This window comes from Erythranthe guttata, chromosome 3, assembly GCF_056151865.1.
Source record: "Erythranthe guttata isolate IM_541 chromosome 3, IM_541, whole genome shotgun sequence".
Taxonomy (NCBI): Eukaryota; Viridiplantae; Streptophyta; class Magnoliopsida; order Lamiales; family Phrymaceae; genus Erythranthe; species Erythranthe guttata.
Genome location: NC_142535.1, coordinates 15,250,445 through 15,268,043, shown reverse-complemented (window position 1 = coordinate 15,268,043; position 17,599 = coordinate 15,250,445). Strand labels below are relative to the sequence as shown.

The 17,599-nt window shown below is 37.0% G+C and overlaps 1 protein-coding gene across 1 annotated transcript; it reads left to right on the top strand.

Moving 5' to 3' along the window:
• The first annotated feature begins 13,050 nt into the window (after positions 1-13,050).
• LOC105966022 (putative LRR receptor-like serine/threonine-protein kinase At2g16250) lies at positions 13,051-17,364 on the top strand. Its single transcript, XM_012990567.2, has 5 exons — positions 13,051-13,354; positions 13,491-15,495; positions 15,582-15,710; positions 15,809-15,831; positions 16,425-17,364. The coding sequence occupies exons 2-5, from the start codon at positions 13,541-13,543 to the stop codon at positions 17,015-17,017; spliced, it is 2,700 nt and encodes an 899-aa protein (XP_012846021.2). The 5' UTR covers positions 13,051-13,354; positions 13,491-13,540; the 3' UTR covers positions 17,018-17,364.
• The last annotated feature ends 235 nt before the right edge of the window (positions 17,365-17,599 follow it).

Sequence of the window (17,599 nt, the reverse complement as noted above, 5' to 3'; positions counted from 1 at the left end):
AACGATGGAAGAAGAGACTAATCGTGGGGAGGGTGACCAAAGGCGTCCACCGAATGGGGTGAGAGAAATCGTCAACGAGCAAAACCAACGCCAGCTGATCAATCCACCGCCTCGCCAACGAGCCTTGCACGAGTACACCGTTCCGACACTCAATGGGTTCCAATCAAGCATCCAGCAGCCCCCCATTGAAGCCAACAATTTCGAGATTCGAGCGGGACTCCTCACGATGCTCCAAAACAATGGTCTTTTCAGCGGATTGGCTCATGAAGATCCACATCTTCACTTGGTCAACTTTCTCGAAACGTGCGATTCGCACAAGATGAACGGAGTAACACCCGAAGCACTGCAACTCCGCCTGTTCAAGCATTCCCTACAAGGAGCAGCCCGAGAATGGTTGCAAACTCGCGCACCGCACTCCATCTCGTCTTGGGCCCAGCTAGCGCAACTTTTCATGAACACATACAACTCCCCAACAAAAACTGAGCGAATCCGGAGAGAAATTCAAAATTTCATTCAAGAAGCCGGTGAAGCACTATTCGAGACGTGGGAGCGGTTCAAGCAGCTAGTAAGGAGGTGCCCGAATCACGGACTTCAAGAGTGGCGCCAATTGCAAATATTTTACGATGGATTGCAAGACAACTCGAGAACCGTGCTTGATTCGGCAGCTGGAGGTATGTTCATGAGTTTGACCTACGACGAAGCATACGAGCTCTTGGAACGAATCGCTAGGAACAAATACATGAGGGCATCGGACCGGTCGAATAGCGGAGCAGTCAAGACGGGAGGAATTTTGGAGTTAGACGGAGTCACTGCAATCACGGCTCAATTGGAGAAGCTATCGAAGCAGGTAGCGGCTTTGCAGACGCAGCAAGTCCATGCAGTCCAAGCTCCCGATCAAGGCGTAGATGAAACGGAGTCGATAAATTATGTGCATGACGCCAACCGACAACACAGAAACCCGTACTCCAACACGTATAATCCGGGATGGAAGGATCACCCTAATTTTGGGTGGGGAGGAAATCAGCAGGGACAAAGGCAAGCACCCCCTCAAGGCCAACCGCCTAATTATTCACGACCAGCGCCCGGATTTCAAAATTCGCCTCAAGCTCAACCTCAAGGTGGAGATCTCGCAAATATCTTGGCGCAATTCATGACAACCACCCAAGCCTCCATCCGAAATTTGGAGACACAGATGGGTCAACTTGCAACCCAGCTAACCGCGAGGCCATCGGGAGCACTGCCGTCAAATACTGAAGATCCTAGGAAGAACAACGTCGAGCAGTGCAACGCTGTGAGTTTAAGGAATGGGAGACAATTGGAGGAAGCCCCACGAAAAGAGAAGCAAAACACGGTGATCGAGGAGCCGAGCGTGATTGGAGAAAAAGAAGCGACTCACGAAGAACCACTATCATCTCCAGTGAAATCACGAACCCCGCCAATTCCATATCCTCAGAAGCTTATAAAGAAGAAGCTCGATGCCGATTATCAGAGATTTTTGGACAAGCTGAAGGAAATCCAAATAAATATTCCGTTTATTGAAGCCCTTCAAAAGATGCCAAAGTGGGTGAAGTTCCTCAAGGATCTCGTGACAAAGAGAAAGAAATTGCAAGGAAACGAGATGATCCAACTCACGGAACAATGTAGTGCAATTCTTACACGACCCCTTCCACAAAAACTCGGCGATCCAGGTAAGTTCACTATCCCTTGTACTATAGGAGGTAAAAATTTTAGATCGCTCCTTGATTTAGGTGCTAGCATTAATCTCATGCCTTATTCCACTTATAAAAATCTTGGGTTAGGTGAGATTGAACCTACGGCTATAACTCTTCAATTAGCCGATAGGTCTTTGGTATACCCAAAAGGTATTTTAGAGAATGTGCTAGTAAAGGTGAACAAATTTATCTTCCCGGTTGATTTTATTGTACTCGATATTGATGAAGATAGGGAGATACCTCTTATTTTAGGGAGACCGTTTTTAGCCACTTCAAAAACTCTAATTGATTGTGCGAGTGGTGATCTTACAATGACGGTGCATGATGAAACGATCAAATTTAATGTTTTTTGTGCTAATAAAAATCCATGTGAGAATAATGAGTGTTTTACTATTGAGCTTATGGATTTTACAAATCATGAAAATTTTGATGTTTCAATTTTGGACCATGGGAAAGCATCGTTGAGTGCAGGAGATGACAACGGAAAAGGGAATCGGAAGGAGCACGTTTGTTGTGCGAACTCAATTTCAACTCCTCCGAGAGATAGTCAAAAGAGTTGGGGTGCTAACGGTGATGAACGTGCAAGGAGGATGTGGCCACCTAAAAAATCAAACGAGCGTCATCGGGGAGAGGAATTCAATGGCCAAGTGACTTCGGTCACGTTAGCTTGAACAAAGAAGCAGACAAAGTCCGGCTGAAGACTGTAAACTTAGCGCTTCTCGGGAGGCAACCCGAGCTTTCGTTTTTTTTTTTATTTATTTTATGTTATTTTAAATTTTTAGTTTTGCTTTTATTTTATTTTTCAAAAAAAAAAAAAAAAAAAAAAAAAAAAAAGTTTCAGGGGCACTAATAAGAAGTTTTTATTTTTCAGGGCCTTAAATGCAATTCTTGCAACTTGTCACACGGCCTTGCGAAAAAAGACCTGGCATCTCGCACGGCCGTCCGAGAAGCGGACGATGCTACTGGACAAATTGGCCAATTGGTGCGGCCGTGCGGATTTCTTCACAAAATCCCGCACGGCCGTCCGAAAGAAAAATAAGCCACTGTACAATTTGACAGTTTGGCACGGCCGTGCTGATTTTAGGCTAAAATTCCGCACGGCCGTCCGAAAGGGAAAAACAGGGCAGATTAAAAGGGTTTTTCCAAACCCCAATTTTCACAAATCCAACCCCTCTTTCTCTCCCACTTCGAACCCTAACCCCTCTTTTCAAAATTTTCGATTTTCTTTGGCAATTTTCACCGAAATTCCACAAACTATACACACATACTACTAAATCTTGGTGATTTGTTGTTAATTTGCGCAGGGAGGCTTCAAGAAGGGTACAAATTTCTCCAAAAACCCATTCCACCAAGAACGCCCACAAGGTGTTCGACGAATTGCCCGAGTCAAGTTTGGGGGAATTTTTGCACACCAATCCACTCCTAATCCCTTCTACACACATTCTCAAGTCATGGGGAAACAAGGACGTGACGGAGAGGGCACTTCCAAAGGCGAAAGCACTTCAAAGGGCAAGGGGAAGGGCAAGAAAACCGACCAAATTCCGACTCCCGACGACGACGCTTTTTGTGTCGAATGCGCTAGTGCTCGCTTCGAGAAGCAAAAGGGGAAGAAACTAGTGACGGAGCGTGCCTACGAAATCACCCTTCCACAATTTGCCCCGTTACATCAAGAATTCCTACGACGAGGGTGGCAAGCACTATTGGAACCGGAGGGTTCAATCAACCTATCATTGGTCCGCGAGTTCTACGCCAACAACCATATCCACCTCACAGAGGAGCGGACCGTGAGCACTGTTCGAGGCAAGAGGGTCGAGTGGAATGCCTACGACATCAATTCCTTCTATCACCTCCGACACATGACACCATTAAATTGGGGGCAACTGCAACTTGCAGTCACACGAGATCACATCGCCGAGGTGTTGTGCGATGGACCCCCCATTTGGTCCGAACTATCTACCGAAGAAAAGTACGAGTTAGAGTGGAAATGCATCAACCAAGTCGGCAAGGCGTGCCTCACGTTCATATGTGCCAACCTCATCCCCACCCGCTCGTGGACTCGCGTGGACCCCGAACGGTGTGCTTTGGCATACTACATCCTCAAGGGCACCCCGATCAACATTGGCGTCATCATATCCGGCCGATTTTGGACCTCCATGGTCAACAACTCCAAGGGGTTTTATTTCCCTTGCCTCATTACCGGCTTGTGCAAGAAGGCGAAGGTCCCAACCAAACCGACGGACATTTTCACATCAATTCGGAACCCGATGAATGACCTTGCGGCCCGGCAATACAAGGCACCCATCCAAGATGGCGAGCAACCCGTCGAGAACCAACCAATCGCTCCACCCGCGGGTCCAAGCACAAGTTCGGACCGACGATTCCAAAGAAGAATGGAGCGAGAGTTGGTGATCACGAGAAATCGGCTTGCAACGGTAGAGCACAAGGTGAGCACGATCGAATCCCTCCAACGGTGGTCGGGAAAGATGCTTCAAGCCATTGTGCGACATCTGGCGTGCGGCAATCCCGAGTGCACCGAACCGGCTCCTTTGCCCGCACCGATCCTTGAACCGGTACCCGAGCTTTCGGATGAGGAAGATGATGGTGATGCTCTTGCACATGGTGGAGTTGGAGCGCAACCCGACGATGGTCCGGACGCTTAAAAACAGGTGTTTTCTATCCTTAAACTCCGGGCAAATCACATTGAGGGCAATGTGAATTTTAAGTTTGGGGGTGGTTAATCACTTGTTTTCGTTTATGTGCGCTTTATGTGTGTTTTATTTTTTTTTTATTTATTTTGCATGCTTTAGTTTTTGTTTTAGTTGTCGTTTTATTATTTTCGTTTTTATTACAAAAAAAAAAAAAAAAAAAAAAAAAATTGTTCGATGCATCGATGAATTACGATGATGGTAGATGGTCAATGTTTGATGATGAAACTACTTGTTTTATGTTGATAAGGAGTATGTATTTGTCTAGCTTTCGATTCAACGGAACGTAGAAGTGAATTATTGCTAGGAATCACACCTTGTGCTTTGCTTTGGTTGAATGTTTTGCATTTTAAATTTGGAATTTATTTGTGCTCAATCATGCTTTGTTCGGTTTTAAATCTCACCTTAGGACATTTATGAAACGAAGTGTTGGGTAATGAGTGATTTGGGATATGATTTGGGCCTTCTTTGAACCGTTTGAGCCTTTCAAGCCTACCTTTAAATTTTTATCCTTAGAACCTTGATTTGAGCCTCGGAGAAAAAAGGTGTTCTTTCTTTTAGCTAATATGTAGAAGGTGGAAAAGTGGAGATTTTTGAATAATTATCCCTTGGAGTTCGGTCGAAATGTTTTATTAGATCTTTCTTCTTCTTCTAAAAAAAAAAAATAAATAAATAAAAAATAAAAAAAAATAAAAAAAAAATAAAAAAAAAAAAAAAAAAAAAAAAAGAGAAAAAGAAAAAGGATAGATATATATGTGCATCTTCATATATATATATATATCTAAATCCTTCGATTCGAAAAAGAAAAAGAAAAAAAAAAAAAAAAAAAAAAAAGAAGAAGAATAGATTAGAAGGGAGAAATAAGGACTAGTTGTTGAGTTGTGTTGAAAACTCGATCCATTGCCTCAAGGCAAAAGTGTTGACGTGTGAATTTTGGAGAATTGAGTTTATTTAAGTCCCTAGAGGTGAATTCATTGTTTCAAACGCCTATCTTTCAAATTTTGGCGTAATCACCTCAATTCAAGAAAATTAGCCACATATACCCATATTACCTACCTCGGACCAAAGAGCCTAACAATTGAAAGCCACAAAGTCCCAATGATCCCAATAGCTTATTGTTCAATATTAGTTGAGTAAAATAATTTGGTGAGTATTTGGAGTCAAATATATGCATGTAAGTATAAATTCTTTCTATCTTTAACTTGCAAATATTGGATACTTGAAGCAATTGTATGATTTGTGGTTTTTGGTAATAGTGAGTGACTAAGTGCCGTTGAATGTTAAGCTTGCGAATACCTATGAATTGTCATCATAATTGCAAATTCTGAAAACGCTAAGTTGACCCATCGATCTATGTAATGAGATGCATGGTTTTGGTTTGTGTTCTTGATTTGATTTTACTTGAGGACAAGCAAAAGTTCAAGTTTGGGGGTGTGTTAAGTGTATACTTATACACTTAATTATACCTTTTAATTGGAGCTTTTGGTGTGTTTTTACGATAATTGGTGCTTAATTTGGTTATTATTTGTATTTTAGGTGCAAATTGAAGAATTGACAACTTTTGGGGTGAAAACTGCAAATTCAGAGAAAAAGTGGGCCAAAAGTGAAAAAAGCAGATTTCTGAAGAATTAAAAGACCGCACGGCCGTGCGGATTTTAGTTCAAAATCTCACACGGCCGTGTGAGTGGACGTGATGGCGCAGTGAAGGGAACTCAATTATACAAGGAAACCCGCCCTATTAGACTTTTGCACCCTATTTAAAGGCCACAAGCACACAATTAGACCTATCTTGAATCTTTTACCTTTTATCGTTATTATTAGTTTTTAGTTTTTTATCTTTTCTACACGCAATCAAGGAGCAAGAGAACGAAGACGAAGACTTGACGACTCTTCATCCTAGTTTTCCTTTTTCCTTTTCTTTTCTGATTTTTATGAATTTTCGTATTTTTATTATGCTTTTCGTTATGAACATGAGTAGCTAAGTTTTTATTCTAGGATTTTATTGGAACCCTATGTGGTAATTCGAACCTATTTTTCTACTTTTATGCAAGTTTAATTCTTCGATTATTTCTTCTATCTTGATCTTATTTAGTGCATGAGCGTAGCTAACTTATGTTGCTATTTGTTATTGTTAGAATTGATTGACAGATCGTTTTAATAATTAGAACAGGGATAGAAGAGCCTTCGAGTAGTTTTTCACCGAATGCGTGTGTTGATTGCATGTATTATCGTAGACATACAGATAATACCTTAGGTAGCCGTTTACGAGACTTGTTATTTAATGCTTTATTTATACTAGGTTTGCATAGACATATAGTGAATCTTTTATGAATAATAGGTTTATAGCGCAGCGACAGCTGGTTATGAATAATTTCGTGTCTTGGGTTAATAATCGGGAATCGTAACTTGCATAATAGGAGATTAATTGGGTGAGAATTATTGCATAGGGGGAAGATAAAATCCTAGATCCGTTTATTATTGATTTTTCTCGTGATTACTTGTTTTCTTAATTATTTTAATTTTATTAGTTAATTAATTTGACAACCTTGCGTAGGCTGGATAAAAATCACAATTGTTAGGATTTGGTACTTAGGATTAAATAATTTACGTATTCCCTGTGGGATCGACATCCGACTCTCACGAGTCTACTTTACTACTTGTTTGCGATACGTGCACTTGCGTGTTAGGTATTTAGCACCCAATATCGGCCAATTAATATATAATTAATTAATTACTTAATTAATGTCGAAAACATTATATAGATAGCTAGCAACCTAAATATTTTGAAGATAGAGATGAAATAAAAACTTTAATTTTAGTGTATATTTCAAAATTATTCTTCAATGTTAAAGATCATATCCAAATAATATATATATATATAGTAATCCTTATCATCATCCACATAGGTGTACTGTAAATAATATTCATTTTTATTGGTTGTTATATATTTTAATTTTCTGTCAGTGTCACTTTTTTTTATCTGTTGTTCTTGCATGGAGTTGGGATCTTGTTGATAGATATTTGGTTGACTAGATTCTTCAGTTAAGTATAGATAGATATGCAGATAACCTTATAACCAATTTAATTTCACAAAATATTTCTGATCGACCTCGTCACACATAATTAATTAAAGTGGTTGCCGGTTCTCTTGTTAATTAAAGAAAATACATTATATTCTCATTAAAATTATATAACAGGCACTTTGAGTATGGAAGAAAAATGCTTCTTGATTTTTTACTAATTAATCCATGCTCATAATGGTGTAATATATATAAATATGTCTGTGTGTGTAATATTATTCCCTAACCCTTTCTCTTTCAAAATCTTTCAGATTCCACCTTAAATTGGGGGGGGGGGGGGGGAGCACTTTCCCAAAAAAGTTTATTTTCTTTATGTGGATTCTTTTTGCAACTTGCAAATTGCTCAAAATATCATTTTGTTTGATATTTTATTGCTTTTGCAAAGCACGTGTTAATACATTAGAGAGACAAAAAAAAAACATGATTAAGATTGCTTATCAAGTACTTTTAAGGAGGTCTTTGTAATATTATTAAAGTACGAGGGGTCCCTATGTAATTAAACATAATCTCAACGGAGGAAAATGTAATTTACTCACTATGTCGTCTAGGGTAAAAATAGTTATTCAAAAAAGTTAACGGTTAAATGAGTCCATCCCTTAAACTATGTATTGTCTTACGCGTCCATCCGATCCGTACAGTGTCAAAGTTACCACAGGAGGAGGAGTTTTTGGTAAGAAAATACATAGTTGAAGGGGTAGTTGTAATTACCCAAACATGAGGGTTTTTTTTCTCGTAATTTGACCTTACCACATGGAGTTGACCGTAATTTGCCCAAAAGAATAAGACGATTATGATATAATATAGAAAGTTGATTTTTTTTTTCTTTTATCATCAAAAGTTATCTTTATAATATAAAAAATATCATGTATTTTTATGATTTTTCACTACAATTAAAAAAACTTATGATTCTTTGTTGGAATATTGGAATTAAAAAAAAAAAGATTTCACAATTAAAAAAATTCAAAAATATTATTCTCTGATGCAATTTATCCGAATTCCACACAAAGTCTACAGCCCAGTCCACTCAGTGTTTCACTATCCATTACAGCCCAGTCAATTGCACCCATTTATATAGAGAGCCCATATGGTTCATTAAATTTCAACAATTCAAAAAAAATAAAATATTTGGATTAATTATATTCATTGATAAACTATATATTATTACATGGAACAACATAAGATATTAATTGTTTCCAAAATAATTTTTGAAATTTTATACGAGTGTGAAACGTAGCTGTTGAAATTGAACCAATTGGGCCGGATCGGAATTAATTTTTGAACGATTTCAAAATTTTCAGACGTAGAAGCTAATTTCAATTTTATTCCGAAACAAATGAAAAAAAAATATATTGAAAAACAGAATTTTGGAAATTGGATTCAAAAGATTTGCTCCAAAATTGAAATTTTTCGGATCGGCGCAAATAAATTTATATATATATATATATATATATATATATATATATATATATATATATATATATATATATATATTCACGTATAGTATAAACTACGTAATATATTGATTTATAAGTGTTTTTGTGTGTGTGCGCGCGCGCCCGAGCTGGAAATTGGATATCATATACAGTTAAACATTTATAAATTAATAAAGTTGGGACCATCAAAATTAAATTAATTTAGTGAAATATTAACTTATCAATGAATTAATAATTATAAATTTATACATTAATCAATAATTTATTAATTTATGAAATTATTTTTATTATTATTTTCATTAAATACATATTTTTTTAATTTTTTTACGTGTATATTATTCATTGTACCATTAGTTCAATGCACTATAGAGCCCGTTTCACGAACGGAAGCTCTTGAAGAATCAATGTCATAGAACATTTTTTTGTTGAGTTATGAGAAAACTATATCGAAAGTTCCAACCATGTTAAGAAAAGTCAGGGAAGAGATTGATGGTAATGTGAACATCAACAAAAAACAAACGACAATTAAAATAATATTGTATTAAGCCTTCATAGATATGTAACATATGTATTGTACCATGTAATTTAAGAATATATGCATTATTAATTTATATATTATATGGGGCTTCTTAAAATTTTCGAATGTGTATTATCTTATAAATTTAGCGAATTATTAATTTAGCACGTTGTCCCCGAATCGGGACCGGAAAAATCTATTATCTAAACGAGGTTATTAATTTATCGGGTATTAATTTATCGAGGTTCTACTGTATTATAATTCTGATTCAAAACAAAACTGAAAATCGGAATTTTTGAAATTCGAATGTATACATTATCTAAAAATCGTAAATTTCTTGACCGGAATCATCGTAATTTGAAAACCCGGGTTCCGATCGGTCGGAATCAGTCTCTATTGAAACAAGAAACTTTTTTGGAGGGAGATGCTTTCCTATAAGGCTAGTTTGGCTCTCTTTTTTAATAAATAAAATCAAAGATGTGATTTGTCTCTTAATAATTGGTCTGCAATAATTTATAAGTGGTTGAAGACCAAGTCAAATTCCACAAAAAAAGATATCTTTCATGAATAATCCTAATCACATACTTTTCATATATTGGAAAATTATGAAATTATTGGGCCCTTTGTTATGTCAACTTGTTAATATATATATATATATATATATATATATATATATATATATATATATATATATAATTATCAAGATTCCACGTTAGTTGCTTGATGGTATGACTTAAAGGCAAAATACCCAACAAAAGTAAATTATTCAATGAATAATTGTGTTGATTTTGAGTCATAATATTTAGGTATTTTGTCAAATTGTTATGTAGTCACGAATTATGATGTGATAAACGATACGTGAATTGAATAAATCGGATAGTATCACCTAAGCGTAATACGTTAGCTCAATCGAATGGGTAGAACCTTTAGAAAAAAACTATTCTGGCTTCAAAGTTAAAATGTGCAAACTGGTTACCAGAACGCTTAGTATATAAAAAAAAAAACAAGATTCAAATAAAGAAGATATAAAGCATAAAATAATAGTTTAGAAATTAAGAAAATTTGAAATAAATTAAAAAAAAAAAAAAAAAAAAAAAAGGCTAAGGAATGTAATGGAAGACACTAAATATTGTCGGCCTTTGGACGCGTTGGAAAATTGGCGGCTAGTTTTGTTCATCTTCTTCTTCTTCACTTGTTTCTTGGCCTATATTATCAATTAATCATGTCTCTATTACATCCTTAAATTTGACATGGAAATTTGCTAATTACACTTTTGCCCCCAGTGACTCACTAATTCAGGATAATGACATGACTGCTGACCAAAAATAAAAATAAAAAAAATCTTTAATTTGGCCTACAATTTGGTAACAATAAGTATGAGGAATTAGAAAAAGGAAAAAAAATAATAAAAAGAAATTAAGAAATAGTTAAGAAATAGCACACGGATTGTATCAGAATTAGCCCTTTCGGAAAAATTTCATTTTTTTTACCAGAAGTGAAAAACTAGTTCCAATTCCTTTCCAAAAAAACCAAAAATCGGAATCATGAAAATTGGAACGAAAAAACTTGTTCCATAATTGAAGAATGTCGGACCAGAATTGCCGTTGCGGGATTCGGAAATTTCCAATTTTTGGTCACCTTAAATATAAAATACATAATAACATTGGTATTTTAAGTGTAATATTCGGAAAAAAAAATCGGAATTTATCGAATTATTTCCGAAACTTAAATCGGATCGAAAATCGAAATCTCATGTATATTTCAATTCCGATCCAAATAATTTCGAAAAAAAAAAGAGAGACTAAATTAAAGAGATAGGTATGAAGGAGAAACGTAGACTTGGTCAGAAGAAATTGCAGTGCCAAACAAATAAAAGTTAGGCTACATCAATTTTCTGTTTTTATGTATTTATAATATTATTTTTGGGTATTTAGGTAAAGCCAACTTGCCAAAAAAAAACATCCATTTCATGCAAGTTATATATATTCAACTTTATAATAACAAACACAAATTTTTGAACTTAGGGACTTTTATTTCAACATTTTGCCCGTGGGATATATGTACGACCATTTTTTGAGGGCCCCATGCTATTATTTTGTTTTAGGGTAAATTACACCCACACCCCTAAGGTATGCTTAAATAATATTACAGTCCATGTGGTATCGGTAATTACACTCACCCCCCCTGAGACGTAGTTAGAAACTCTAATGGGATAATGCATTGTATGCGTTATTCCGATAGAGTTCTAACGGACTATTGGTTTCAGGAAGTGGTGGAGACAACAAAGAGCTATGGATGATTTAAGAAATGTTGGAGGAGTCATGTCACCCCATAACTATATGTTGTCTCCATCACTAGCTAAAAGTAATAGTCCGTTAGAACCCTATCGGAATAATGTATCCAATGCATTATCTCATTAGAGTTTTTAACTACGTTTCAAGGGGTGAGTGTAATTACCGATACCATAGGGACCTTAAAGTTATTTAAGCATACCTCATGGTTGCGGTTGTAATTTACCCTTTGTTTTAACTTATTTTATTCACTTGTCTATTATTATACACCTTTTTCTTTACTTTTTTATTTTATTTTTAACATATTACTATATAACTTTATTTATACATATTACTAAATAATAATTTTGGGTAAAATACGACCACCGTCGAAAGTAATGTCAAATTACGAAAAATCTATTTTTGTTTGGGTAATTATAATTGTCCCATCAATTATGAATCTTCATAAGTCCACTCTTATGGTATCAAATTCAACAGAATCTTCTAGATTCCGTGAAATAATCTCTAATTTGTAGTTGTTTTGTGCAAAAATACAGTTTATAATGCACCACAATCTGATATTTGCAAACCATAAGATACATCTTATAATCATCTTGTTTCAAAATGTGGAGGTCGAATGAGATAAAACGGGTACAAACTGAATAATATTCCATATAATCTAGAAAATTCCACTAAAATTTATATTAGCCATACAAAGGGATTTTTTTCACAATATAGGGGTGTACATAATTTACCCATTATTTTATTTACAATCATGTTTAATTTGTCATTAATCATTATGGAAAAACAAAAAAGAACGTACACTGCTCGCCGGAGCCCACACATATTGACACTCACTTCCATTTTATGTTCCCACCACCACCGCCGAGTTGACTCAATATCTAATTCTTTCATTAATTAAGTAATAATGGGTAAATTACAATCCACCCCTGATGTATGGTCAAATTACAAAAAATCCCCCATTTTTGGATGATTACAAATACTTCCCTCAACTTTGAATCTTCCTAAACGTCCACCTTATGATGTTAAATCTAACATAATCTTTTAGACGTCCACCTTATGGTGTTAAATCTAATTTAATCTTTTAGATTCTGTGGAATGTTCTCTAGTTTGTATTCGTTTTGTGCAAAAATACAGTTTCTGATGCACCACAATCTGATATATACAAGCCAAAAAAACACATCTTGCTTCAAAATGTGGAGCTCGAATGGCATAAAACAGGTGCAAAATTGAGAATATTCCACTAAATTTGAAACCGCAAGGGTGGAAGTGTAAGAAGATTTATAGTTGAGGGGTGTGATTGTAATTACCTAAACATGAGAGGTTTTTACGTAATTCGACCATAAATCACAAAAAAAAAAAAAAAAAAAAAAAAAAAAACCTCTCCTCTGCCATGAAAACAACATTTGTTATGCACAGTTGTGGCCGTTGAAGAACACCCCTTTTCCGCCATTAATACACATCCCCTCAACCCATCTGCTTTTATTACACTACAAATTAGTATTTCTCTCTCTCTCTCTCTCTCTCTCTCTCACACACACACACACCGAAGCTTCGTTCGAGTTTGCGAATTTGTTTCGCATTGAAATGAAACACCAAACCTCGTGATCGTCAAGGTACGCCATATGTATGTATAATATTCAGCTGTTCTATGTGCTTCCTTAATACTTACACTCATCCTTGTACTGTATTATTCTCTCTCTCTCTCTCTCTAAAATTAATTTCTCTCTCTAATTTTTCCCATTTCCGCAGTGTAATGCTGAAATAAAAAAGTGTTCTTTTTTTGTGTTCAATCGAAAACCATGGAAGCCCACCTCAAGCTTTTCATTCTGCTCACATTCTTGTTCCTCAACTCGTCGGCGGCAGCGGCGGCGGCGGCGGCTCAGCCTGTGCCGCGGCTGAGCTCTCAGACAGAGTGGCGGGCCCTATTTGACCTCCGATCGTCTCTCGGAATCAGAGCTAAAGATTGGCACAAAAAAGCAAACCCTTGTTCGAATTGGACCGGAATACAGTGCAAAACCGGCCGTGTGACAGGGATAAACTTGTCCGGGTTAAGGCGAACTCATTTAGGAAACCTCAATCCTCGATTTGCCGTCGATTCCTTGTCGAATTTTCCGTTTCTGTCGGTTTTCAATTCGACGGGGTTTTCGCTACCGGGCTCAATTCCGAGCTGGTTATTCGAAAGGCTTACGAATCTTGAAGTTCTTGACCTCAGTTCTTGCTCGATTTACGGTTCGCTTCCATCGTCGATTGGACGTTTGAGTCGGCTCGGTTCCTTAAATTTGTCGAACAATTCGATTGCCGGGAATATTCCAACTGCATTGGAGAATCTTTCTTCGTTGTCGGTTCTTGATCTTTCGCAGAATCTATTCACAGGACAAATTCCAAAAGAAGTTGCTGCTCTTTCGAATCTTACTAAACTCGACTTTTCGTCGAATTATTTATCCGGTGGGATTCCTCTCGAGTTCGGCTCACTCTCGAATCTCGAATTCTTGAATTTGAGTAACAATAGTTTGAGTGAGTTTATTCCACCTCAGCTCGGAAATCTTTCCAAGCTGATCGAACTCGATCTCGGATTCAACTCCTTGTTCGGTTCGTTACCCGACGAATTAGGCGGGTTGAAAAATTTGGAGAAATTAATGATTGGTAATAATAGGATGGAGGGTTCTTTATTAGATAGCTTGTTTCGAAAACTTCCTTTATTAGATTATTTAGTTCTCAGCAGTAATAATTTCGTCGGCGTACTTCCGATTTCTCTATGGTCAATGTCCCGTCTCGAATACCTAGACGTCTCCAGTAATAATCTCACCGGCGATTTTCGGAACCCGATCGGTTCTTTCAACGTCACTAATGCAGTCTTCAATTTCTCCAACAACCTGTTTTACGGAAATTTAAACGTCGGTTTTGAAAAGCTCGGTTTAATTGATGTATCTAGCAATTATTTCGAAGGATCAGCTACTAATAAAACTGGAACCACCGTTATATTTTCGGACAACTGCTTTACGAGTGTGCCGGGTCAGCGAAATCCCGATGCGTGTCTGAAGTTTTACTCCGACAGAGGTATATTTTTCGGTAACGATAGTAGTGTGCCGTTTGAGCCTCCATTGGTACGATTTCCGAAGACGAGAAAACGAGTATTGACGTACGTTATGATCGGAGTATTCGGTGGGCTCGGTTTTATCGTAATTCTAGTAGCGCTAATATTGTTGCTTTCGAAAGCATGCAGTATTAGAAGTGAAGTTCATCGAAGAAGTAATCCGAGGGCGGACCATGTTCTAGAAGCTCCCGTCGACTTGTCCGGATTAGGACAACCGTTTACGTACGAGCAATTGCTCGTAGCTACGCGCGATTTCAGCAGCGAAAACCTAATCAAGAACGGCCATTCGGGCGATCTATTCCGTGGGAAATTGGAGGGGGGCGATTACGTAATTATCAAGAAAGTCGATCTGCGTGGTGTTACGACGAAGGAATCGTTTGCGTCGGAGTTGGATTTTTTTAGCAAGGGGACGATGGCGCACGCGAGGGTGGTCCCGCTCGTGGGCCATTGCCTGGAGGATGAAAACGAAAAGTACTTGGTCTATAAGTACATGCTTAACGGAGATTTGTCGAGCGCTTTTTATAGACGAACTAACGAAGATGAAAACGAAGAAGACGAATTGCAGTCGTTGGATTGGATTACGAGATTGAAGATTGCAATCGGAGCTGCCGAGGCTTTATCGTACTTGCACCATGAATGCATTCCTTCGATTGTCCATAGGTATTATTATTAGTTATTACATGACATATATATATATAGTATTGATTATTATATGACCTAATTTCGTTTTTTCTTTACTTATAAAGAGATATTCAAGCTAGCAGTATACTTTTGGACGACAAATACGAGGTGCGGCTCGGAAGTTTAAGTGAAGCTTGTGATGTAGGAGCCAACATTAATCATAATATGTTTGCGAGGTTGCTTCGTACACCGCAGTAAGTTGCTTTCGATTGTGATCATTATTGTACGTTCCGTCTAATACTCGTCTCCGAAATTCTCAGCACCTTTTTTTTTTTAAATTGAAAATTTGCAGGACTTCCCGAAAACGACATTCTGGTAAGAGTTCGCTTCTGCAAGAAAAAAACAATTTATAAATTTTATGTTACATTTCTAGTAACTAGGGGTGGTAATTGGAACGGAATTGCCGATTCCGATCCAAAATTTTCGGATTTTGGAACAACATTCTTCATTTTGAATTTTTAAAATTCAGATTCTCATTTTTCTGATTTTCCTTTTGGATTGGAATTGGAGTACATATACATTCCGATTTCCGATCTAATTTTAATTTCCGAAAATAGTTCTGAAAATTACAGTTATAATATCAAAATTATTACGATTTTACAACTAGGTTGTTAAAAATTGGAATTTTCCGTTTTCCGTTTTCCGTTTTCCGTCGATTTCGAAACACGTTCTATCATTTCAATTTCCGAAATTTCAATTTCTTATTTTTCCATTTTTTTATGAACAAAATTATAATTAGCTTTTCACTTCCAAAAAAATGTTTTTTTTTTCTTCCAAAAGTGCTAATTTTGATCCGATCCGTCCGACTATCATCCCTACTTGTAACATGAACTTACCTTTTTTGTTCAAAAAACAAACTTGGTTGAAAATCTTTCGTAAAAATGACATTATTCCAAAAACATTATCAGGATCGTCATCTATTACATGCGCGTACGATGTATACTGCTTCGGAAAAGTCCTACTCGAGCTAGTAACCGGTAGGCTCGGTATAAGCGCATTAAACGAAGCCGACGCAAAGCAATGGATGGACGCCAATTTACCCTCGATCAATATCTACGACAAAGAACTCGTGATCAAGATTATCGACCAGTCGCTCATAATAGACGAGGACCTTCTAGAAGAAGTGTGGGCCGTAGCAATCGTGGCCAAATCATGCCTCAATCCGAAAGCTTCTAGAAGACCTTCGATAAGACACGTTCTTAAAGCATTGGAGAACCCTTTTAAGGTTGTAAGGGAGGAGAATTTCAGCTCCGGGAGGCTGAGGAGGGCTTCTTCTAGGCAATCTTGGACGGCTGCGATTTTTGGCAGCTGGCATCATAGTTCATCGGACGGTTCTGCTGAATCGGGTCAGACGAGTAGAGAAATTATCGGCGGTTTGAGACAGACGGAGAGAGTGGGGTCGCGGGGCAGTGGGGCCCACGAGAATTCGTCTTCGCATAAAAGATCTTCGAGTGATGTCTTTCCGGAGCCGGTGGAGATGCAAGATGATGGTACCGGTTGAGTGTGTGATGTATGTTTGTATTTATAGCTTGTGGGTGTTTTAATACCGTTTTATCGAGTAAAAATCCCGTTTATCGATTTGTTTATGCACTTCATTTGTACAGGAAAAGAATGGATGGTATGGACTCCAATCAACTTTTAGAGAGAGGGTTTTTGGGTGCTTATTTTCATTTTGTTTTGGGAAAAAAAATGAAAATGATTTTTTTTTCTTTTTTTTGGATGGATAGAATAAATACTTTAGCAATCAAATCATTTTTAAATATTTTTGGGAAAAATATATTTTAAAAGAATAACTTGAAAAAATAAAGGGGTTTCAGCTCGTAAATCCATTTTGCCCAGTTTTATACATCAGACGGTCTTCAGTACTATACTTTGCATATTGTTCTCTAATCACCCGAAATATCTGGAATGTCATTCATTAAACGATTTTGTATTTTCTTTTTCTTCTCCGTTTTATTTATACATGTAACCAAATACCATTTATCCCTCCTATGATATAATAATAGTTCCCACACATGTGTGGTCACATCTTCCCAAAATTAAGATAAAAACGGCGTGCTCAACCTTTGTCTCCTTTTCGCGC